This window comes from Athene noctua, chromosome 3, assembly GCF_965140245.1.
Source record: "Athene noctua chromosome 3, bAthNoc1.hap1.1, whole genome shotgun sequence".
Taxonomy (NCBI): Eukaryota; Metazoa; Chordata; class Aves; order Strigiformes; family Strigidae; genus Athene; species Athene noctua.
In genome coordinates, this window is record NC_134039.1 from 18819296 (window position 1) to 18843872 (window position 24577).

The window sequence follows — 24577 nt, forward strand, 5'->3', positions numbered from 1 at the left end:
AGTAAAGATTATTTTGCTTTTCTTAAAGCCACTATTATTGATTTTGATGGGATCACTGCCTCTATAGAGGCATTAGGAGGAGAAGCAGGAGGAGGGAGAAGTATAGTGAAAATAGCATTAAATAGGGATAAGGGTCTGTTAAGTGTAATTCAGCATCAACCCTTTTACAGCTCCTACTCTATGCACATAGAAGTATGGGTCAGCCCTGATGGACATAACTAAGAAGAGGCTTTCAAAGTCTCTCTGCAGAAGATACCCTAGGAAAGAATGCCAGAGGGACTGAACAGTGAATGAAGCACAGGGCTAGCAGATGACTATCACATCAAAATTAGCACAGGGGAACTGGGCAACAAATTAGGTCTACTAAGGAGAAAAGTCTTCCATTTTGAAATGTGAACTTAGGTGGATATTCTTAACTCAGGTGGATTTTCTTCAATAAAAGCCTATTGTACCAGGACAATTTGGAGTCATTCCCAACAGACAGCTACAGATAGATATTGTGTGGGACAGCCTTCCCTTGGAGGAGGAGAAAAAAAAAATGACCGTTAAAAGCCTAGGAAAAATTATGTTTGAAGGATCAAATGCAGAACACAATGAAATCAGGATAAGACTTCTAGTGATGTGTCTTTGATCAGGCCTAGAGCGTGTGGATCTTTCACTCTGCAGAGCTGGACTGTTATGCACTCCCTCAACAATAACACAGCTTAGATCAAGCAACTTCATACTCTGAAAGACAAATGAAATGAGACCCTCAGATGACAAAGCAACCGAGCAGTTTGCTTTCTATTGGATCTGCTGACAGACATGTTTATTTTGTAAGCACAGACTTAAGGGTGATTAAACTAGAAAAGGGAATTTAATTTTCAAGATGGGCAAATGCTAAACAAATGCAATTTGCAACCCAGAAGTTGCAAATGTACTAAGGGACTCAGAAAGTAACATTAATTAAAGAAATGCAGAACCATGGCGCAAAGTGAAAAAAAGAGTTAAACACTGCAACGTGTGTTTAGGACTAAATGGGATATTAAAAAAAACCCACAACATAGCAAGAAGCTTATTAGCTGTGTACTGATGCAAACTGGGCTGACTAAAAACTCTAACAGCAGATTCTAGCAAAAATTAGAAGAACAAGAAGAAAGAAGTCATCTACAAGTATTTCCAAAGTCCCTTGAGGGAACATTTTGGTTTTGTTAGATCATCAACACACTCTTGCTTTTTTGGAAGAAGGAAATGAGCTTCGGGAGGGGAAGAGGGAGGCAACGGCATGACTAACTTTTACAGTGCCCTTAGCTCCTGGGAGCAGGTCAGTTCTGCTGTCTCCTTCATGTTAAAATATTTTCCTACAGAGGATTTTGATGGTAGAGTTGGACTTTGCAAAGGAGAAGCAAAAAAACCAAAACAGCCCTCCACTGCTAGCAGGGAAGGTGGCTGCAGTGAAAACAGTTAAGTAAATTTTGAAATAATCAGCACTGTGGAGAACAGAAGAGGGAGCCTTACACATAGTTTGTGGAGCATGCCAGGATCTCCTCTTCTTGAGCTGGAAAAGGGGTTCTGCTACAGCCAGTCATGTGCAAGGGCTGTTTCTCCTTGTTTGTGAGCCAAGGATGGGAGAAGTAGGTGAAGGGAGGGCTGGGGAGGAGTGTCAGCAGGGTTAGTGTCAGCAGGAGGTTCAGCCATACATACCACCCAGATGCAAGTCGATGAGGTCACTGTAATAAGACTCTCCCCAATAGTCTACAAGGAATTGGTGAAGACAGAGTTATTGTATCAGATACCCACCCTAGCCCCACACAATCAAAGCAATATATGTGAAAAAGACATAGACAGAAACAAAAAAAGGCAAACAAGAAACATGCAGCTATATATATGGGCACATATATATATATATAAAAAATCATGTCTCTCTGTGTATATATATATATATATATCTATATGTACACACACAAATATATATCACAAACATATATGTCGGGAAGATGAAGAGAAAATTTCCAGCAGTCAGGCAAGGACTTCCAAGGGGAAAAATCAAGAAGTCTACACAGAGACACTTCACCTATTTCAGTCTGCACCAGTACCTGACACTGATGTCTGTCTTGTTCTTGTTGAGAAAAGCAGAACTAATCTTGTCGCTTTCATGATGAGCAACATGTCAGAAGGAAACAGTGTCACTTCTTAGGTCAGCTGCAGGAAAGGTGCAAGGGTTGACTTCTTAGGAGACAAGTGAGTGGAGGATGTGTGAGCATGGCATACGGGTGTGCTGAGCACTGATGCCAATGGCAAATGCCTAAGTGTAGAAAGATTGGTGTGTGTGTTTCTCTTAATGAAGTATCTGTGCCAGAAAAGAACCTGCACAGAAGTGTGCAGAACAGAGATGTGCATGTCCAAAGCTGCTACAGACAGGTACACCATGAATCTAGCACCGCGTAACGTTTCTTTGGGGAAGAGACAGATGGGAGTACTGAGAGCACTATTTCTCACGGCATGGGGTTCACTTGATGTAAAGAGGTGGCTCTTAAATTCTGCAGTATTGATATGACAGTAGGAGACATTTTTCCAGCTCTTATAAATTACTATCAAAGTTTATGCTAAAGGAGGATAAGGGAGGAAATAAAAGGTCCCAGAAATTTCTTATTTGACATATTTTTAAGTTAATAATTGAAAAATAAAAATTCCACACAGGAAATCAAAGTCAGAAGTATGTCCAAACAGGCGAGTGCACTACAATATGAAATACTGTTACATTAATAGTAACCCCATTCAAGGTGTCTCTTGAGACAACGCAGAAAAACGGGAAAATTCTTCATACCATGATGCAAAAAAAGAGGAGGGCAGAGGTGAAGGAAAAAAAGATAACAAAAGCTTAGATCACCTGTGTATGACAAACTTGCCACCTGAAATAGAGCTTACACTGTCACTTGAAATTGAGTTTACATTCCAAATCATTCATTCTTGCTATGAATGTGACTATCAAAGGGTAAGATTCTCAAAGATAATCATATTAAGGCAATTAAGTAATCATAGGGTGAGATTAGTTTCTGATTCAGAAAATAAATATTAGATTGAGCATTCAGCTTTTAAAAGAATAAAAGACCAGCTGCACCTTGTCTGAGGCTGAGCAATTTAAAAAAGGAGAAGACAAGGAGGTAGCCAAGAAGGTGAAATTATCTTGTCAAATTTAAAGTTGAGAATGACCTCCAAAATGTTTCCGAGTATGATTAGTTGAATAGTATCATCATATAAATATTCCAACTTGACAACTATCAGATAATGAGTGAAATTCCTGGAAGGGGTATTGACCTATCTGTACCTATTGATAAGATCTAAATTAACTTTAATCCCGCAAGAAGATAGCAGGGCATTGCTGTGAAGAATTTATTGACAGTCTCAGTATAAGTCACTTGGCAAGAACATATTAAGGACAATGAAAAATGGATGGAAAAGAGAAGCAAAATTATTCTAAGTAAACAAATTCTTACCCATAGTACTGATTTTTGTTCTTACCAGTCCAACTGAGAAGTACTTTTTTCTAAAAATGGAAAGGGGTCCAGAGGTTGGGAAATCTGAGAAATTAAAGTTAATGGAAGACCTCTACAAAAGCAACATTTCAAATGCTTCACAGACAGGAAAGATGACTAATAGGCAACATACTAAAAGATGATAAATGACATAGAGAAGTAGTTCAGATGGTCTTGTCTATATTTTTTTACGATACAAAAAGAAAAGAGTCATTACAAAATTCTGTTTCTTCTGTCAGGATTTTCAAGTATTTTTTAGTGGGAAACTGCTACTAATACTACCTAAAATGTCATATATAAATGCTTAAGTGAGTGGTTTGTTCTTTCCCTACAGAGAAGGAAGCTGAATAACCCACTCGTTACAAGCCTAATATGTTTTCCTAGAACCCTTAATACTGGTTGCTGCCTAGGGGACAGCCATTACTTCAATCCTGTGTTGCAATCCTTTACTATTAATGTGGACAGAGTATTTGCATAGGAGGCATACCTTCCACCCTCCCCCATTTTTTTCTCATTGTAAAATCTTATTAAAAGGAAAGATTTTATTTTTTTCCCAGATGACAACAGCACTTTATATGCTGCCCTTCCCTTTTTTAACTTTTGTCGACATGGTTTCATTAGGGGAGGGACCAATCAGAGACAAGAGCATGACTCCAGAGTTTTACCCAATGATACTTGCTGAGTGGAGTGGTCACTGTTAGGTCAGTGCCTCAGGCAATGCAGATGACAAGAAATTTATACTGTTCTGAATAATTAATGGCTACTGAAGAGAGAAATTAACTGAACTTATAGAATATGATGTCACAGACTTTCACAGGAAGAAATTCAGTTATTTTATTGCAACCATATATAAAATGTCCATGCATGAGTGGCTAGAGAGGTGAAGCATGGAATTAATTTATAATCTTGTGTTTCAGTCAACACAGGTTAGAACATGCTTCCCTCCCCCCCCAACTGAATGTGCTTCTTGTTAATCCCCTGAAATAACTGGAAGAGTTGAGGCTGGTGAATTCTTTATGATAGAGTTAAGCTTCTGTAACCATAATGTATGATCTGTTGATAGAAACATGTTGCAAGAGTAAAGCATACCCTGGAGACGTCCTGAAGAAGAAAGACTCATTTTACAAAGAGCAACCTACAATTTCATAATTCTGCTAGGAAATTCACAAATACACAAGCTCATCTAAGACTGCTTCCATTATGGGAGAACTGGAAGTGAGAAGTTATACAAGGGTTTCATTCTGCTGTCTTCCATATAAAATAGCAATTCTTAATCTTGGTCATATTGTGCCCTCTCTGAATGTTCTTTAGGCATTCTTCTATCATTCCTCAACCATGAAGAACCATTCTTCTATCATGAATAATGATCTCTCAGCGGCTAAGATCTCCCACTTGTGCTGACATGTCTTATATGAAATTCATTTAGCAGCTGAGTAATCAAGATGGACTTCCAGATGAAAAGAAGAAAAAGAACAATTAGAGATAAGAGAGGTGGTTTTATTAAGTGCAGTAACTGGCAGGCCAGAGAACAGAGTGGGGCTACACAGAAATACATAGCGTAAGGAAGGAGGCACCACCGCAAAGAGGGAGTTTTTGCACAAGGCTAGATTTTTGAATTCGCAAATGAAAAAGCCAGTCAGATCACAAAACCTCTGAAGTCCTCAAGATTGTTCTCCACACTTGTTGCACCTAGTTCATTTGGTAACCACTCAGTCTTGCTGCTTTCGCACACCCTTAGGGAGCATCAAACATACCTAACCCTGTGCAAGTAATAATTGGCAGGAAGTCACAACAGACTTTTCCTCTGGTGAACTTTCACTACTTAAATTAAGTTCCATCTTCACAGGCACAGCGGTGGGTCTTCAATCCAAGTAACAAGCCAAAACATTTTCCAAACACCTATTCCACTATTACGATTTCTGATCTCTGCCCCTTGTAATCAGGTACATAATCCTGGACCTGTCAGGTGTATGCACACTGCATTTGCCTGTTGGATATCTGACTCCTTGCAATTGAGGATTCTTTTTTCCAAATCGTTACACTATTATCTGAACCAAGTACTCCTCCACTCACATGCTTTCCAGATTAGATTATTCTCATTTAATTTAATTTCAGGTACGCATAACATTCCTTTAACAGCTTGACATGGATGCCTTTCAGTACACCTGTGCATTTCTGTTCTGCACAACTTTGTTGGATGTAGCCAGTGTGCTGGGCTGTGCAGTGAGGAAGATGTTCTGTGATGGTCCCTTGTAAGGACACTACCTTGATAATCCAACACAATAGAGAAAGCACACACAATTTCACAATTACTTCCTTAACATACAAACAGGGTTTCATTACTGTGATAACTTTATGTGAATTGCAGCTAGGAAACCCCTGCAATTTTCCAGCTGTAATATCCAGTAATATGCAGAAACAGTCAGACAGCCATTATTAATAGTTGGCAAATTACCTCCTAAGCCTCAGGCAAAGACAGGCGAATTAAGTCTCTGCCCACAGGGAAGTCCCAGAATTAGAAGCAACACAGGAAAAACAAGGCCTCCAAAAGATAGTACAAAAGGGTGAATGGATTCACATTGGACTATCTCTAGGCTATGATGGTCCAATTGTCTCTAAAATCCAAGCAGCTATGGGGTACTGCACAAGCACTTAATAAGAAAACATTAAAAAGCAAACCAAGTTCTGATGAATACCTGCTTCTCCCCGGAGGGCCTTCTCCACAGCAACCCCTCTCTCCTCAAGTTGCCTCTGCTTCTCTTCCACTTGTTCAAGCTGCCGCTGGATGATCTGTTCAGAGAAGAATGGGACAGAACCTCACCAAAAGCAATTCTTTTGCCCTGTCTGCAGCACTCATCCAGCACTAAGACTTCAGTCAAACTGACCTTTTCAAAAATATTTGTATTCAACAACAATACAATGCTTCAAAAGCTAACTGTTTTAAGAGCTATCATCACAGTCCCTCCAGCAACAACATCCTTCAGACCCCCTTGCATCCTATCCCTTAATTTTGCAAACATCTTGATACTTACTTGCTACAACTCCAATCACCTTACTAAACGCTGAAGTGAAAGGTGATGCTATTCAGCCAGCTGAGCCCCTACCCTGAGTTTTAAATAAATCCCATAATCTATAGCTGACGCCAGAAGTTTTCCGACACATTCTCTGGTAATTAAAGGTTAATTTGGTAACACTTCACCCAGCAGCATGATCTAGCAAAGCGATGACAGGTGCAGCTTCATTGGATATTATCTGACTATCACTGTTCCATTCAGTGCATGATGCTTCACTCACCTCCATCTACAAAGGTGTTAAGGGCCATTATTTTTCTCACTGCAAAACTATCATGATAAGTTTCAGCCATTCTTCCTATGTCTGTGACATGATAATAAAATTTGAAAGAGGGAGTAGGAGCAAGGACAATCATTTAGAAATAAAGTTCCATCTCTGGTTCCTCTTCTGACACACTCAGAGGAATGTCAGGATCATGGCGCTTTCACATGGAGTTAACTGTCTGCCATGACAAGAGGATTGTGAGATACTACCTGAGCTCTGTGTAACCTCTTTAGCTCCTCTTGCTTGGCTTGTCTACGGGCAGCTTTCTGCACTCGACGGGTCAGCTTGGCATTCAGTTCCTCTTCTGTGTAGGCTCTCTGAAGAAAGGAAAAACAGGAGCAGACTTTATTTGCATGCTCAGAAGTATGGGGGGAGGGATGACCATTTTCTCTTCCAAAATCTCAGAAGGGAGGTGTTCTGTCTTTGCCATAGCTGTGTCAAAAGTCAAGCTTCTGTAGGCAAAGGTGTTCACAGTACAGTGAGCAACAATTTCAGGGTCAAACCAGAAGTGAAGAAGCAAATAAGCCAACTGCAAAGCTATGGTTTTATCTAATGTCCCGCCCCTGCCTTCTACTGCTAGATGAAACCCCTTCCCAAAGATCAAATCAATTTTTGTTTTATTTCTCAATAGGCTTAGCCAAATGGTTTTAGTTAAATCAATGAGTACCATATAGAGGGGTCACCTTGACTTCATTTTAAAAGAAGATAAAGGCATGTCTACATGAAGAGTTACAACGCTATAAACTAAGAAATTATTCTAGACTAGTGTCATTGTATTGGTATTCCCCTCTTCCTATTTTATATTCTGAAGCAAGAACATCCAGAGTTGGGAATTATACTGATATAACTGGTAATGATGTCCTGTGTAAATTTATGCAACTTTTCTATGCATCAAGAAGGCAAAAAGACATTTGAAAACAGAATGACATTCTGGTGTGAGATGGGAAACCCCATCTCAAGAGCAACCCCACAAAACTGGCTGGTGTGAAACAGAGCAAACAACTCCTGAACTAAAATTAGAATATTACAACACCAGAAGCCATCCAAAAGGAGAAAGACTATGTTTACAGAAACAGAAAGGTATTTCTTCCTTTTCTCTCAGTGAATCTAGTTTAAAACTAAGTATTTTTTACATTACTGAAATGCAGTTTAGTATCTTATCAGGTATACTAGTTGGTTATCTTGTAGTCTAAGAAGGCTTCCTCTCATAGACTTTTAAGAGTGTCAGAGAAACTTCACAGCTGCATTAAGTGTACAGTGAAGAAACAACACTTCCCTCATACGTGCATGCAAGTTTTAAGGGACAGCTCTAAACAGATGTCTCCCACTTCCAGAAAGATATCTTCTCCATAGACAGTCCACTTTAAAGACAAAACGTTAAGACAGACCACCCTGAAATTTGCTTTATCTAGTTATTGTACTGCCACATTGATCAGTCTGCCTCTTGTTTATTGTTCTCAGTAAATAGAGATTTAAGGTAGGATCAGCTCTATTAAAAATCCCTCAGATAGGTGGTTATCAAACACCATTGTTAAAGCTCCAAGAATTTAACACTTCACTCTTTCTTTTTTAAAAACACAAAATCTACAATGAAACCCAATTCAGAAGGCAAAGTGATAGAGGGTGTGACTTTCCTACCCCATGTAACACTGTTGTGACTGTGAAGATATGACAAGAATTTCAGAAAGAAGCACCATTCCTGAAATAGAAACGGAACCTCTATCTTGATTTTAGGTTGATACAGAGTTTCACTAAGATGTCATTGAACTCAACAATTTTGAAGTACACTGATTAAAGTGTGATGATTCACTTGAACTCATATTCTAAGTATTACAAAAAAGAATACGTCTTTTTAAACACAAAAAGGAAGCCTACAGAGGGTGGAAGCAAGGACAGGGAGCCTGGGAGGAATACAGAGAAAGTGTCCAAGCAGCCAGGGATCAGGTTAGGAAGGCCAAAGCTCTGATAGAATTAAATCTGGCCAGGGACATCAAAGGCAACAAGGAAAGCTTCTGTAGGTACATCAGTAATAAAAGGAAGATTAGGGAAAACGTGGGCCCTCTTTGGAAGGAAATGGGAGAACTGGCTACACAAGATATGGAGAAAGCTGAAGTACTCAATGACTTTTTTGTCTTCACCAGCAAGGGCTCCAGCCACACCATCCAAGTCACAGAAGGCAGAGGAAGGGACCAAAAGAATGAAGAACTACCCACTGTAGGAAAAGGTCAGGTTTGAGACCATCTAAGGAACCTGAAAGTGCACAAGTCCATGGAGCCTGATGAGATGCATTCGTGGGTCCAGAGGAAACTGGTGGATGAAGTGGCTAAGCCAATATCCATCGTATTTGAGAAGTCATGGCAGACCAGTGAAGTTCCCACTGACTGGAAAAGGGAAAACATTACCCCATTTTTAAAAAGGGAAAGAAGGAGGACCCAGGAAACTACAGACCAGTCAGTCTCACCTCTGTGCCTGGCAAGATCATGGAGTGGATCCTCCTGGAAACTCTTGCTAGGGCACATGGAAAATAAGGAGGTGATTGGTGACAGCCAGCATGGCTTCACTAATGGCAAATTTTGCCTGACAAATTTGGTGGCCTTCTACAAAAGGCGAGACATGGTTTTGGTGGATGGACGACTCGGCGGTAAGGAACTGGCTCAAAGGTTGCACTCAAAGAGTTGCAGTCAATGGCTCCATGTCCAAGTGAAGAGCAGTGACAAGTGTTGTTCCTCAGGGGTCGGTGTTGGGACCAGCGCTGTTTAACACCTTTGTTGGTAACATGGACAGTGGGATTGAGTGCACCCTCAGCAAGTTCACTGACAACACCAAGCTGGGTGGTGGGGTCAACACGCTGGAGGGAAGGGATGCCTTCCAGAGGGACCTTGACAGGCTTTAAAGGTGGGCCCGTGCAAACCTCGTGAAATTCAACAAGTCCAAGGGCAAGGTCCTGCACATGAGTCAAGGCAATCCCAAGCAAAAATACAGCCTGGACGATGAGTGGATTGAGAGCACCCTGAGGAGAAGGACTTGGAGGTATTAGTAGATGGAAAACGGAATATGAGCTAGCAATGGGTGCTCGCAGCTCAGAAAGTTAACTGTACCCTGGCTGCATCAAGAGAAGTGTGACCAGCAGGTCAAGGGAGGGGGTTCTCCCCCTCTACTCTGCTCTTGTGAGACCCCACCTGGAGTGCTGTGTCCAGCTTTGGGGCCCCAACATAAGAAAGACATGGACCTGCTCAAGCAGGTCCAGAGGAGGCCACAAAGATGATCAGGGGGCTGGAGCCCTCCCTTATGAGGACTGAGAGAGTTAGGTTTGTTCAGCCTGGAGAAGGCTCCAAGGAGACCTTATAGCAGCCTTCCAGTACCTGAAGGTGGCTATGGGAAAGATGGTGAGAGACTCTTTATCAGGGAGTGTAGGGATTGGATGAGGGGTAATGGTTTTAAACTGAGAGAGGGTAGATTTAGATTAGATCTAAGGAAGAAAATCTTCACTGTGAGGGTGGTGAGACACTGGAACAGGTTTCCCAGAGCAGCTGTGGCTGCTCCCTCCCTGGAAGGGTTCAAGGCCAGGTTGGAGGGGGCTTTGGGCAAGCTGGGCTAGTGGAAGGTGTCCCTGCCCATGGCAGGGGGGTTGGAACTACATGATCTTTAAAGCCCCTTCCAACACAAATCATTCTAAGTTTCTATGATTATGTAATTAATTGCTTGAAATCCAATTTGTTCTGAAGCTGAAAGATCATCCATACCACTCTGCACGTTGGTACACTGCACTGATGATTACATGTATTCTAACTAGACAATATGGATCTTAACACATTTCTGGTAGACAACCTCCACAAAGAATTTGCTGCCCATGTCTGCTAACATCTCATGCATGCACTGTCAATGTTTGTGATGTTAGTGCACATGTGATGGGTAGCTATGGATTCAATGGGTTAATATCGGGGCATGCAATGCAACAATGGCCAACTAGTGGGAATGGAGACACACTACCTTTGACGAATATGATCTCTTGAATGCCAAGGCGTGGGGTACATAAATCGACTTTAAAGGGGGAATGGTAAAGGAAAAAAAATAAAAATAAAAACGTACAAAATGAAGTAAAATCAATTCAACATTGAAAACAGATGCACAGTAATAAAACAAAGCTGGTTTTAAATGAAACATAAAATTGTGCAAATGCTGAACATGACCCAGACTGATGAAGCACAATGGAACTTCTGTGCAGAAAATCAAGTTTCTAGCACTCTCCTAAAGGCAATTAGCTTTGTCAGCCTTTTTGAAGATGAGGAGGAGGGGAGGGCGAGGAGGAGGGGAGGGGAGGGGAGGGCGAGGAGGAGGGGAGGGGAGGGGAGGGCGAGGAGGAGGGGAGGGGAGGGGAGGGCGAGGAGGAGGGGAGGGGAGGGGAGGGCGAGGAGGAGGGGAGGGGAGGGGAGGGCGAGGAGGAGGGGAGGGGAGGGCGAGGAGGAGGGGAGGGGAGGGCGAGGAGGAGGGGAGGGGAGGGCGAGGAGGAGGGGAGGGGAGGGCGAGGAGGAGGGGAGGGGAGGGCGAGGAGGAGGGGAGGGGAGGGCGAGGAGGAGGGGAGGGGAGGGCGAGGAGAGCTATTTTCTCTATCCAAGGACATTCTACATTACCCTCTCCTCAAAAATAAGGCAAGTAAACTATTTAGGGTTTATAAGACAGATAAATTCCCCTATGTTATGAAGTACAGAGGGCACTGTGCCATTCTGGGCAAACAGCCAGCATTTTGCATTTTCACATTCAAATGACTAGAAACAGTCACAAATGAAAAGCCACAGAACAACTTTAGCATGTATGCAAACTTCAGTAAAAAGCAAGCTACCTGTGGTAGTAAAACACACATCTGATAACAATACTACAACTGTACAGGAACAATGACAAACACACACACAATGACACACACCTATAAGCAGAAGACCCATGAGGCATTTACATTAGAAATTCTTTATAAGATGCTTCTCTTGAAAGACACTACATTAAACAACACTGAATTAATTCACTGCTGATCACAAAGAACAGGCTAAACAGAGCAAGCTGTCTGGGAAGCAAGCTCACTACAAGTGTGAACAAAGCAACACAAGCAGAATTTCAGTTTAAAGAAGGGGTTCACATAAAAGTCATGTGGCCCACAGGAAGTCAGCTCTTATCCATAAGCAGCAGCCAGTTTGTAACTTAAAAATGATAGTCCCCACCCCAAATCAGCACAAACCCAGTTTTGTCAGATTTGAAGATCAGCTACATTTCTTTTGACATCAAGGCATTCCAGTGTTGGAATATATGTTCTACATCCTTGGACAGGATCCAGTAAAACTAGGTAAGTGGAGTTCTCATTCATTTCCTCTAAATAAATAAATTCTCAAAACTATTCTTTAGAAAATAGGCAGATGCTGAGCAAAGAAATTCTTAATGTAACTTTAGCAACAGCAAATGGGAGAAAATGAGATACCACCACCATACTCGGGTGAGATATTTCCAGTATTAGGATTGCAGGCAACTGCCACTGTTACCTGTCCCCTTCAGTGCTTAGTGGATGAGATCTTTTTTCCTGCAAAAGCCATTTTAAATCAAAGTAGCTCAAAAGGACCATCAAGGCCTACCAAAGTCTGAAAACAAGCATGGACCTTACTGAAGCCCTGCTTCCTCCTGAAGGAGCTTACAAGGCAGAACAGTAACTGTAACTCTTATCTGAACCCCCTGTATTGCATATCTGTCCTCTGCTAGCCACAGGTACCTCATTCTTCTGCATCTCTTGGAAAATACAGAATTTCTCATTAAACACCTTGAGGGCATGTAAAAAGGAATGGAGGGGTGGGAGAGAAAAAAAGGGAATAAAATAAAACCAAAATAATCTTCCTCTTAGGAGAGATCTAGGTCAACTAGGGAGAGAGATTAAAAGAGAGTTAAGTAAATACAGAAAATTCCTACTTTCTTCATCAACTCCATCCACCAGCCTTAAATTCATTAGTTATTCAAATTCAGTTCACTCTATATACATAGAAAGCACTTCCTATGACACTTCAATTTGCAGTATTTCATATGTTTGCCATCTGAGCCAAGTATGAACTATGTGACACGTATTTGTTCATGCTGGATGACAGGTTTGAGACAGGAGGCACAGGTCACTGTGACAATACCCTCTCAGTTGCTCTATTCTTCCCAAGTTTTTTTAACATGTGAACAAGGCACCACCAGGAAGGGACAGAGGGAACACATTTTTCATTCTTCAGTACCAGAAGGGCCTGAGTGTTCTGTGGAGTCACCAAAATACCTATGTATTCCTCCAAACCTTGTGAACTCTGTCTAGCAGAGCTTAGAAGCTCCCAGGAATTAAAGAAGGGCTCTTCCCCATTACTATCATTGAACAGTTCCTTACATTTTTCACTTACTCTTGCATTAATACTGTCATCCTAAAATTTCAAGTTTAAAAGCAACTAAAAGCAATTATATGATTCTTGGCTCTCACCATGTATTTTCCACTTATAAATATTTTTGCAAATAAACTAAATGTATTTTTCTCTTGTTGTGGTTTCAGCCCTGACGGGACCGGAGAGCACATTGCCGTTGCCCCTCCCCCACCCTCAGCCGGTCGGGCTGGGAGTGAGGCACAAACCTGGGCTAAAATAAGAAGAAATTTAATACAACAGTGTGATAAACAATCTGAACAACAACGGTGGCAATGATAACAACAATAAACAGCAATAACAGTGAACAAGACAAACGATATATAGAGAAATACCGCAAATGGTCACGGAACAAAGCCGACGCGTGGGTCCCGCCACCAAAGAGCCAAAGAGAAAGTAAAATCAAAGTTTCCCGCCCCTGGACCTGACATCAGCATGGTACGAATAACCCACCTGGAGATCCCTTCCCCCTCTCTCTCTGCTGGGGAAACTTAACACTATCCTAGCTGAACCAGGACATAATCCACCCCTTTATTCTATACCATCTGCGTCATGTCCAGCTGCCATTTAGCAGTTAACAATAACAAAACAATAATTTACAAAGGCACAGCATAGTTCACGGTGTGTTCTCACCCAGAATCAAGTCCCCCTGTGGTACACATCGGACCTCTCCATTGTCCTGCATCATCCACCAGGTGCACCCAGGTCCTTGGGCAAAAGCAATCCCGTGGATGGGTTTGCCTTTACCTTTACCTGGCACAGGACTAAACCAGACCATTTTTCCCAATATATTCCTCATGCACACCACAAGGACTTTATCCCCATCTACAGCATGTGGAGGTTTTGACTGAGCCGGGCCAGCTGCATTGGCAAATCCTCTTGTGTTGACTAGCCAGGTGGCCTTTGCTAGATGCATGTCCCAGTCTTTGAAGGTCCCACCTCCCAGTGCTTTCAATGTGGTTTTTAACAGTCCATTGTAGCGCTCGATCTTCCCAGAGGCTGGTGCGTGGTAGGGGATATGGTAGACCCACTCGATGCTGTGTTCTTCTGCCCAGGCACTTATGAGGTTGTTTCGGAAGTGGGTCCCGTTGTCTGACTCAATTCTCTCTGGGGTGCCGTGTCGCCACAGGACTTGGGTTTCAAGGCCCAGGATGATGTTCCGGGTGGTGGCGTGGGGTGCTGGGTAAGCTTCCAGCCATCCAGTGGTTACTTCCACCATTGTGAGCATGTGGCGCTTCCTGTGGTGGGTCTGTGGCAGTGTGATGTAGCCGACCTGCCAGGCCTCTCCATATCTATATTTCAGCCATCGCTCTCCATTTCACTGGGGCTTCACCCGCTTGGCATGTTTGATTGCAGCACACGTCTCACATTCGTGGATGATCTCTGCAATGGTGTCAATAGTAAGGTCCACCCCCCGATCTCGAGCCCACCTGTATGTTGCACCTCTACCTTGGTGGCCCGAGGTCTCATGGGCCCACCGGGCTATGAACAGTTCACCTTTGCGCTGCCAGTCCAAGTCCACCTGAGCCACTCTGATCTTAGCGGCTTGGTCTGCCTGCTGGTTGTGTCGATGTTCATCAGTGGCCCGACTCTTGGGTACATGGGCATCCACATGGCGCACCTTCACAACGAGGTTTTCCACACGGGCTGCAATATCCTGCCACACCTCAGCAGCCCAGATGGTTTTACCCTTACGTTACCAGTTGCTCTGCTTCCATTGCTGCAGCCATTTCCACAGGGTATTCGCCACTGCCCACGAGTCGGTGTAGAGGTAGAGCCTAGGCCACTTCTCCCACTCAGCAACATCCAAAGCAAGCTGGATGGCTTTCACCTCTGCGAACTGGCTCGATTCACCCTGTCCCTCAGCAGCTTCAGTGACCCATCATGTGGGACTCCATACAGCAGCCTTCCATCGTCGATGTTTTCCTACAATACGACAAGACCCATCAGTGAACAGGGCATATCTCTTCTCCTCATCTGGCAGCTCGTTATATGGTGGGGCCTCCTTAGCACGTGTCACCTCCTGTTCTGGTGACATCCCAGAACCTTTGCTCTCTGGCCAGTTCGTAAACACTTCTAATATCCCTGGGCGGTTGGAGTTCCCTATTCGAGCCTGTTGTGTTATCAACACAACCCACTTACTCCACGTGGCATCTGTTGCATGATGTGTGGAGGAAGCCTTTCCTTTGAACATCCACCCCAGCACCGGCAGTCGGGGTGCCAGGAGGAGCTGTGTTTCAGTGCCGACCACTTCTGAGGCAGCCCGAACTCCTTCGTACGCTGCCAGTTTCTCCTTCTCAGTTGGTGTGTAATTAGCTTCAGAGCCTTTGTATCCCCACCTCCAAAAGCCTAGAGGTCAGCCTCGGGCTTCCCCAGGTGCTCTCTGCCAGAGGCTCCAGGTAGGGCCATTCTCCCCGGCTGCGATGTAGAGCATGTTCTTAACCTCCTGCCCTTCCTGGACTGGCCCGAGGGCTACTGCCTGGGCAATCTCCCGCTTAATCTGTTCAAAGGATTGTTGTTGCTCAGGGCCCCATTCAAAATCGTTCTTCTTACAGGTTACGTGGTAGAGAGGGCTCACAATCAGGCTGTAGTTCGGGATGTGCATCCTCCAGAACCCCACAGCGCCCAGGAAAGACTGAGTCTCCTTTTTTAGAGGTTGGTGGGGCCATGGCTGTTATCTTGTTTATCACCTCCATTGGGATGTGGCGACGCCCATCTTGCCATTTTATCCCTAGGAATTGAATTTCCCTTGCAGGCCCCTTGACTTTCTTTTGCTTAATGGCAAAGCCGACCTTCAGGAGGATTTCAGTTATCTCCTTCCCTTTCTCAAAGGACTTCCTCAGCTGTGTCCCCCCATACAATGATGTCATCAATGCACTGCAGGTGTTCTGGGGCCCCACCTTTCTCCAGTGCAGTATGGACCAGTCCATGGCAAATGGTGGAGCTGTGGGTCCACCCCTTGGGCAATCGATTCCAGGTGTACTGGATGCCTCTCCAAGTGAACGCAAACTGTGGCCTGCACTCTGGCGCTATCGGAATGGAGAAGAACGCGTTAGCAACGTCAGTCGTGGCGTACCACTTGGCTGCCTTCGACTCCAGTTCATACTGGAGCTCTAGCATGTCCGGCACTGCAGCACTCATTGCTGGCGTAACCTCATTCAGGCCACGATAGTCCACAGTTAGCCTCCATTCGCCATTAGGCTTTCTCACTGGCCATGTAGGGCTGTTAAAGGGTGAGTGAGTTTTGCTGATCACCTTCTGGCTTTCTAGTTGGCGGATCAGCTGATGGATGGGGACCAGGGAATCTCAGTTGGTGCGGTACTGCCACCGGTGCACAATCCTGGTAGCAATCGGCACTCGCTGCTCCTCAACCTTAAGCCGTCCCACCACTGAGGGATCCTCTGAGAGGCCGGGTAAGGTGGACAACTGTTCAACCTCCTCCAGGGCAGCTACACAAAAAGCCCACCGGTACCCTTTTGGGTCTTTGAAGTACCCTCTCCTGAGACAGTCTATGCCCAGGATGCACGGGGCATCTGGGCCAGTCACAATGGGGTGCTTATGCCAGTCCTTCCCAGTCAGGCTCACTTCAGCTTCCAGTAGGGTCAGCTGTTGGGATCCCCCTGTCACTCCGGAGATGCAGATGGATTCAACCCCACGGTAGCTCGATGGCGTCAGGGTGCACTGTGCGCCAGTGTCCACCAAAGCCTTACTCTCGTGGGTCTGATGTGCCAGGCCATCAGATCCACACTGTCCAGAAAATCCGATTATCCCTTTCCTCCACCTGGCTGGAGGCAGGGCCCCTCTAATCCTGCTCAGCATCACTCACTTCTTGCAAGAATGATTCACTGGTCCCCTCAAGAAGTTCAGACCTAACGTTCACCATTCTGTTCTGTCTGGGGGATTTCTGACTGGACACTGGAGCTGCACTCTTCCTGGAGGACTCCCCTTTTGTGATGGTCTTCCCTTTCAGCTGCTCTACTCGTGCAGCTAGGGCGGCAGTGGGCTGTCCATCCCACCTCCTCATGTTTTCTCCATGGTCACGGAGGAAAAACCACAGGGTGCCTCGTGGTGTGTGCCTTCTGCTGCCTTTCTCTTGGATGGGGAAACGTTTACTTCTAATGGCTGAGACATTAGCCCATGCAGGTGGAGTGTAGGACATGTCCTCTTCCATTTTTTGGACCCTCTGAGACAGTTCCTCCACAGCTGAGACCCAGGAATGCTGAGATGAAGGGAGATTTCCCTCATATTGCCGGAGCTTGCCAACCACTCCATCCACTGTTAGAGTCTGGGCATCTGTCCACCAGGACACTATTGCCAATGCTTTTGAGTGTGCTTCTGGTGCGCTCTTCAGGAACTTTCGCCACATCAGGTGTGTGCAGGGGGCCTGATCTGGGTCCATGGGTGACTGCTCATCGTTCAGATCACCATAGATCATCTCAAACACAGCCAGTTCCCTGAGATTCTGAATTCCCTTCTCAATGCTGGTCCATTTGCCTAGCTGACATAGGATGTCATCCTTGTAGGGGTGCCTCTCCCTTACACTGAGCAGGAGTCGCTTCCAAAGGCTGAGGGTTTGAGCCTGCTTCCCTATTTCCCTATCAATGCCAGCATCCTTGGCCAAAGATCCCAGCTGCCTGGCCTCTCTCCCCTCCATCTCAAAAGCACTGGCTCCATTGTCCCAGCATCGGAGCAGCCAGGTGCAAATCTGCTCGCCTCCCAGGCGGCCAAAATCTCTCTGCATATCTCTCAGCTCAGTCAGGGATAGAGATCGGATGATCACATCTGGCCCTTCCTCCTGTTCCCCTGATGGGCCTGGCTCATCCCCATCCCCCACTTTGTGAGCTTTCTGGTATATTTTGTTTTCTGTATCAGGAAGACTGATACTGGCACTGGCTGGCTCTCTGGCTCAGCTGCTGTGCTGGTGCAGGCGACTGAGACTGGCTCTGCCTGTCCCCCCAGTTCAGATATTGTTTAAGCTTCTGTGGCCTTTTCTTCCCCTTGAGGGCAGTGGGTGGTATTAAAGAGGACACAGTAGGCATGGGCAAGTCCCCAACACATTGCAGTGATTTGTGTCTCCTGGGTTTTGTCCGCTTGGTAACACACCCTTTCTAAGAACTCCATCAGCTTCTCAGGGCTCTGCATTTGCTCAGGAGTGAAGTTCCAAAGCATTGGAGGTGCCCACCAACTCAGGCCTTTGCCCATCTTTTCCCACACCCCTTGCCACTCACTATTATCTGACCTCGGGGCAGGTTTCCGGGCACTGCTATTGTTAGAGAAGTGCCGCATGGCCAAAACCGAAATCAGGCAGGCATTCAGAAGGCATTGTGCTGCAAACACACTGGCCTGCAGGCTCCAAGGATAATTGAAACTCCCCAAAGCCGAGAGGATCTCTTCCCCTGGCTCACCCATAGAGGGGGTGAGACCCCTAACAAAAGCCCAAACAACAAACAGGTACCGGCCCGCCCCCCCAGCGACACAAAGGCATTATTATAAGCGTTCAATAGCCCGTATAACAACATAAGACCCTTTATACATTTTCCACCGATAACAAACGCCACCACAGGGATCATACACTGGATATAAGGAGTAATCCAGCCCCACCATGCAAACAAGTGGGCCAGCATTGCAAATATTTTCTTATCAAACAAATACAAATACAAACAGAAAAATTACACCCAACATATTGCTCTATCACACTCTGGTCAGGGTCTGTCCCTTTTTATTCTTATTTCGAGCCCCACGTTGGGCGCCAATTAAGGCTGTTGTGGTTTAAGCCCTGCCAGGACTGGAGAGCACACTGCCGTTGCCCCTCCCCCACCCTCAGCCAGTCGGGCTGGAAGTTAGGCACAAACCCGGATTAAAATAAGAAGAAATTTAATACAACAGTGTGATAAAACAATCTGAACAACAACAGTGGCAATGATAACAACAATAAACAGCAATAACAGCGAACAAGACAAACGATATACAGAGAAATACCGCAAATGGTCACGGAACAAAGCCGACGCGTGGGTCCCGCCACCAAAGAGCCAAAGAGAAAGTAAAATCAAAGTTTCCCGCCCCTGGACCTGGCGTCAGCATGAATAACCCGCCTGGAGATCCCTTCCCCCTCTCTCTCTGCTGGGGAAACTTAACCCTATCCTAGCTGAACCAGGACATCTCTTCGGGCTTTTATGGAGACCTACTCGTGTGTCCTCCTTCCTTCTCAGTAGCTTCCTTAAAGCACCCCTTGAAGTGAAACTATTTTGGCTAGAAAGCTGCTGATAAGTCTTATAGTATGACATTATAGCACTAGCTAGGGAAGGTTGGTCAGGAGCAAGAAACAGCTCTCTCAGAAGAGGCAGAGTTTATACCAGACCACACTGCAACAAAAACACCAGGCTAAGATCAACCCCTACATACTGGCATTTCATAAAGGCTCACTACTATGTGTTTCAGCTTCACAGTTGTTACCTACATATACAAGACATATGGAAACAGCAACAGACTCAATGATCTTAAAGATCTTTTCAGCCTAAATGATTCTATGACTCTAAGTCCTCAAAGAAAACAGGAGAAACAGCTGATGGCTCATTTTTTCTCCAAAAAGAGAAGGTACTAATTCAGACTGTACACATTCTCTACTTCCAGGAAAAATAAGTAAACCTACATGAGCTGCAAACTGCAGCTTGTTGCTTACCTCTTAGTTGATGATCTGTCTTGACTATGTTCTTGATGTATGCAAAAGTACATTCCTGTCTGTAGTTTGCTTGGAATTCTACCAATTCAATCTATTAAGTAGGCTAGTAAAACAATATCCTAAAATTGGACGCTTACAAAAAGTAAGAACTATCTCATTGTTATATTTTTGCAATAACATTAGTGCCAGTAAAATTTACTCTTCTGACATTAAATGTCTGTTTTCTGTAGATCATTGGCATGCTCACAACAGGAATTCAGTATTCTGACTGTGATATTTGTCATAAAGTAATGTCACAGTGAGACAACAGATAATCACAGTAGGGAGTAGCTTGCAATTGTGAAACCAAGTGAAACCAACTTATTTTAGGCAGAACAGTCAGCCAACTTACAGGAAAGCCTGGTCCACAGAAGAAACAGTAAAACCAACAAAATTAATCATTCAAGTTTCTGATGTGATTCTCTGAGCCTGTGACCTGAACAATGCTAGACCCATCTAAAATGCATCTGCCATCTGCTTACCTCTCGCTTGGATTTTTGGGAGGAGCGTTCCAGAATATCATCACTGGAGAGGTCAGAGTCCTCTGAGAAACTCAGGTGTTGACGGAGCTGCAAATCTGAGAAGCCGGGAGTAAACAGGGCAAGTTAGAGAAGTGGTAAGTACTTTTTCTGTAAACATTTCAGAACTCAGTTGTAAGTTGACTGATCTTCAAAAATACATAATCCTTCATGCCAGTCTCCATTGCTTTGCCTGGAATTAGAGTGATCAGAGAAGCACTGATCCGCAAAATGTTCAGTATCAGCTAGAAGCTTCATTCTAAGAAGCAGCACTTTCTGCAAACACTATTAAAAATAATGGTCAGGATTCTTCCCTTGTACTGTATCAATGCTCTTACGATAGACACAGCACTTGGATGACAATGGCTGGCACTATTTTGGCTATTTGTACAAGGCCAGAGTAATGTAACATGTTTGCTTTCAATCATATTTATGGCTAACTTATTTATTGTATCACAAGCTGCCATTAAACATTTCCACCTGCACTTGATGGTATGTGAGAGAGATTTACATAAGGCCATAGAATCCCCACTTCACAGATCAGCAGACAATTGCCAGATCACTGAGAACACAGGAGTGACTGCATCTCTGCAGTCTTCAGCATCCTTGGAGTCAGGTTGAAAGCAACAGAACAGACCACCCAAGGAAAAGATGAGGATCAGATTTAAAATGAATGAAATGTCACAAACAACTGATTCCAGCAAACAGTGCTTACTTCTCAAATCAAAGGCAGAAAACAGATGTGCCTTACTGAGAGTGAAGCCTTTATTTAAGGATCCTTTGTTTTCAGTGGCATATCAGCTAATTCTGTCAATATGCAGATATACAATTTGAGTTGCTAGCACTTACCCTTCATCTGCACTGGGGAGCAGTGTCATCCATCACAGTAGCTGAATGACAAAGTGAGCCAAACTTACTTTCAAGGATACCTAGCTATAGAAAAAGTATACATATCTATTATACCTGCAGCTGTAACCAAGGGAGAAGCTTTGTGCTTGCCAGAATCCACAGTGGCACTACTTGAGGGAGTGCTTGGGCAGGATCTGTCATCAGTCTTTTTCTTCTTGTCTTTCTTATACCCAGAGAAAACAGACTTCCATAATGACCTAGGCTTTGTTGCTTCCTCTGTTCCGCCACTAGATTTGTCAGAAAGCCTGCTGTCATTTTTGGATTTCTTCTCCTTTTTGTTCTTACGAGGGGAGAAAAGAGAAGTTCTTTTCTTACTTTTCCCACTGGAGCCTTCTGAAGATGTGACAGATCCCTCCGGTCCAGCCACATCAGAAGGAGTGCAGAACTTCTCACTAGCAGCATCATGCTTTCGTGAGGATCCCTCTGCTATTTTCAAGGCCAGATGTTTTGGAGAGTCATAAAACAACTCTTTAGTCTTCGAAGGCATAGAAGATGCCTTTCGTGCCCTTGTGGCCCCAGCAGCAGCAGCCATCTCCATATCTTTCATCTTACACAACTGTTTAGCCATGGCATCACGTAGTGCTTGGCTCTTGACAGACTTCTCTCTGGCTCTCATTCTTTCTTCAGCAAGCTCCTTGGCCTCTGCAGAAATTTCAGGCAACACTCTCTTCTTTTGGTTAACCCCTCCTTCCATTGAGGGTGGACCACCATTTTCTTTGACCAAGGGCAAAAGAAGTGCTTTCTCTGGCCTTGGCCGACTGGTAGGAGGTGTAAAGAACTTCTCACGAAGGCTTGAGTCCTCTGTCCTGTCATCATATGTGTCTTCTACATCATCAGCAAATGGAATCTCATCCACACTCTCTGCAAAAGACTTCCGCATATCATCTTTTTTGGCCTGGGTTGACTCTCTGGGAGCAGAGGTCACCTCATGGCGTAGGGGAGCAGGAGGTGTTGATGCTGGTGTTGGAGGTGACCTGGCTTCAACCTCATTCTGCCAGACTGCTTGGTGCCTCTTTCTACGCAAAGTGGCTGGTTCTTCACCCTGAGGAGGTGGTGGCGGCGGACTTGATGGAGGAGTAAGCATCGTAGAGTCGGAAGTGTTGAAGCTCTGGCTAGCCATAGTTCTCATGTTAGATGAGCTCTCCTGAAGGCCGAGTCCAGAACTGCTGGATACATCTCTCCTTACTTCACTGGAACTCTTTAGCTCTTTTTCTGATGGAGATTTTGGAGTGAGCAGAGAAATCTGCTCATTTTCTAACTTGGACATTCCCTGTCGTCTTGGGGCAGGCTGGGGTTTTACAAGATGGATCCTTTCATCCCCTGAAATATTCTCACTATTAAAAGTCTTCAGAGGAGTTGTCTCAAGGGCAGATACAGTAAAGTTTGTCTCTAAGCGTCTGTTTCTGTCTACTGGGGTGAGCCCTAAGCTCCTCCGGATTTCAGCACTCTTCATCCAGAACTCTTCTACAAGGTTACTCCGTTTCAGGGCTTCTTCTGCAGTAGTAGGGCTCCCCAGTTTTTCCACCTCACTACCCTGGCCCCTAAGGACCAGTTTGGCTAAAGGAGTAGATGTTAAGGCTGGGACAGGTTGGAAACATACTGGAGGCTCCACTGGGGATGGAATGGATGTTTCGGCAGAAGGCAAAGGCTGGGAACAGATGGGCTTTTGAGCAGATGTTGGGGATGAAGCCAATGTTGGTGCTGCTGGCTGAGACTCTGCTAGTGATGTAGGTGCAATGGCTTCTGGTGATGCAGCTGGCTGGGATAACACTGGAGATGGTGGCACCAAAGGACTCTTAACTTTCCTGTCTTTGGGAATTTCATCCTTTGGACCTTCTTCAAGAAGGAAAGGTTCAGGAAAAAAGCGTGCCTCTGGAGATTTTATTGCACGGGATACTTCAGCCAGAGGATCTTTTACATCCTACAAAAAATGAAAAAGGGAAGTATTAATAATCACTAGCCACATTAGAATACTGTTCTTTTTTTTTTTTTTTTTTTTTTTTGCTTTTAACAAACTTAGCAATAAAGAAACCATCCAATTATCAAAATACAAAAAACCCCACATATGGCATCGTATTCACAAGCCTGGAGCACCATTTAGGACTTCTCATCAAACATGGTTCATTTTTCTGCTCCATTATATAAACTGTCTTTTGTAGATGATATTGTAGCAAGGCAAATTTAATTTTTGGAAGAAAAGACACTAAACTGAACTCCAGAAATCCATTTCTATCTTTTCGTGCTCTCCCTTCAAATCTCCAGCTCTGTGTATTGTGCTGGTCCCCTGTCTCAGACAAAGTTGATGCAAGTCTCTCCAGCTCTCACCAACACAGTACTTTCTGCTGGCTAGCATCTGATGTAATGTTTTCTTAAAGTAAGGGGTGCTTTCTCTTTTAAGAGTAAATTAGGCTGCAATTTCCTTGACCCTTAATGGTCTGATAAGTCTTGGTTTTCATTTCCTACATCCAGACTGCCATATTACTCAGCAGCACAATTCATTGTTTTATAATTTAATCCTTTGGCAGTGGCCTCCTCTTACCGAGTGCCAGTATTATTCTTTCCAACGACATCTTTTGCACCAGATTTCTTTTGAATGCAGTTTGGTTTAACTGACATATGACCATCAGAGCATGAACCTCTCTATCTGTATGCTTGTGTGACACATATTGAACACCCAGACCTTTAGTACTGCATTTAGGCACTGTCCTGATATAAACAATGACTATGTCTAACATAATCATTTGATGGTCCTGAAAAAAACCCCTTAATTTTAATAAAAAGTGAATGTTGTCAGCAATAGCTGTCAGCAAACCAGCCTTATCCCATAATGCGTCCATTGTAAAAGTAAAACGGTTTTTGACAAAACTCTTTAGGATAAAGCCTAATCTTTTAGTAATTCCTTAAAAACAAACACTTGGGAGGGAAAAATTTGAACTAAACATTTTAAGGGTCATTTCTGCTCTTTACACACCAGTAGCTGGAAACTCCAAGCTACGCTTGCATGCTGACACAAGGGCTGACAACATGACAGTATATCACTGACGTCTCACTTCCTTAAGCTGAACTAAGTTGTTACTCTGGAATAAATAAGCACTGCTTTGGTTACTACTAAGTAAAATAAATATAATTTTGAGTTACAACTGTACGGAATCTGCTTTTGCT

At 44.2% G+C, this 24577-nt stretch overlaps 1 protein-coding gene across 14 annotated transcripts in view; it reads right to left on the bottom strand.

Annotated features, from left to right (window-relative positions):
- Positions 1-24577, bottom strand: part of MICAL3 (microtubule associated monooxygenase, calponin and LIM domain containing 3) — a 172982-nt gene that overhangs the window by 15838 nt on the left and 132567 nt on the right. For 9 of the 14 annotated variants that reach the window (XM_074902179.1, XM_074902176.1, XM_074902173.1 and 6 more), the window contains 6 exons: positions 21470-23336; positions 20471-20565; positions 10842-10892; positions 7061-7168; positions 6212-6305; positions 1684-1734 (listed from right to left, as the gene is read on the bottom strand). In XM_074902179.1, the coding sequence (XP_074758280.1) occupies positions 1684-1734; positions 6212-6305; positions 7061-7168; positions 10842-10892; positions 20471-20565; positions 21470-23336 (2266 nt within the window). Of the gene's footprint in view, positions 1-1683; positions 1735-2075; positions 2182-6211; positions 6306-7060; positions 7169-10841; positions 10893-12600; positions 12618-15082; positions 15197-20470; positions 20566-21469; positions 23337-24577 lie in introns of those variants that run through there. The other 5 variants (XR_012633383.1, XR_012633384.1, XM_074902170.1 and 2 more) reach the window with 5 other exon arrangements.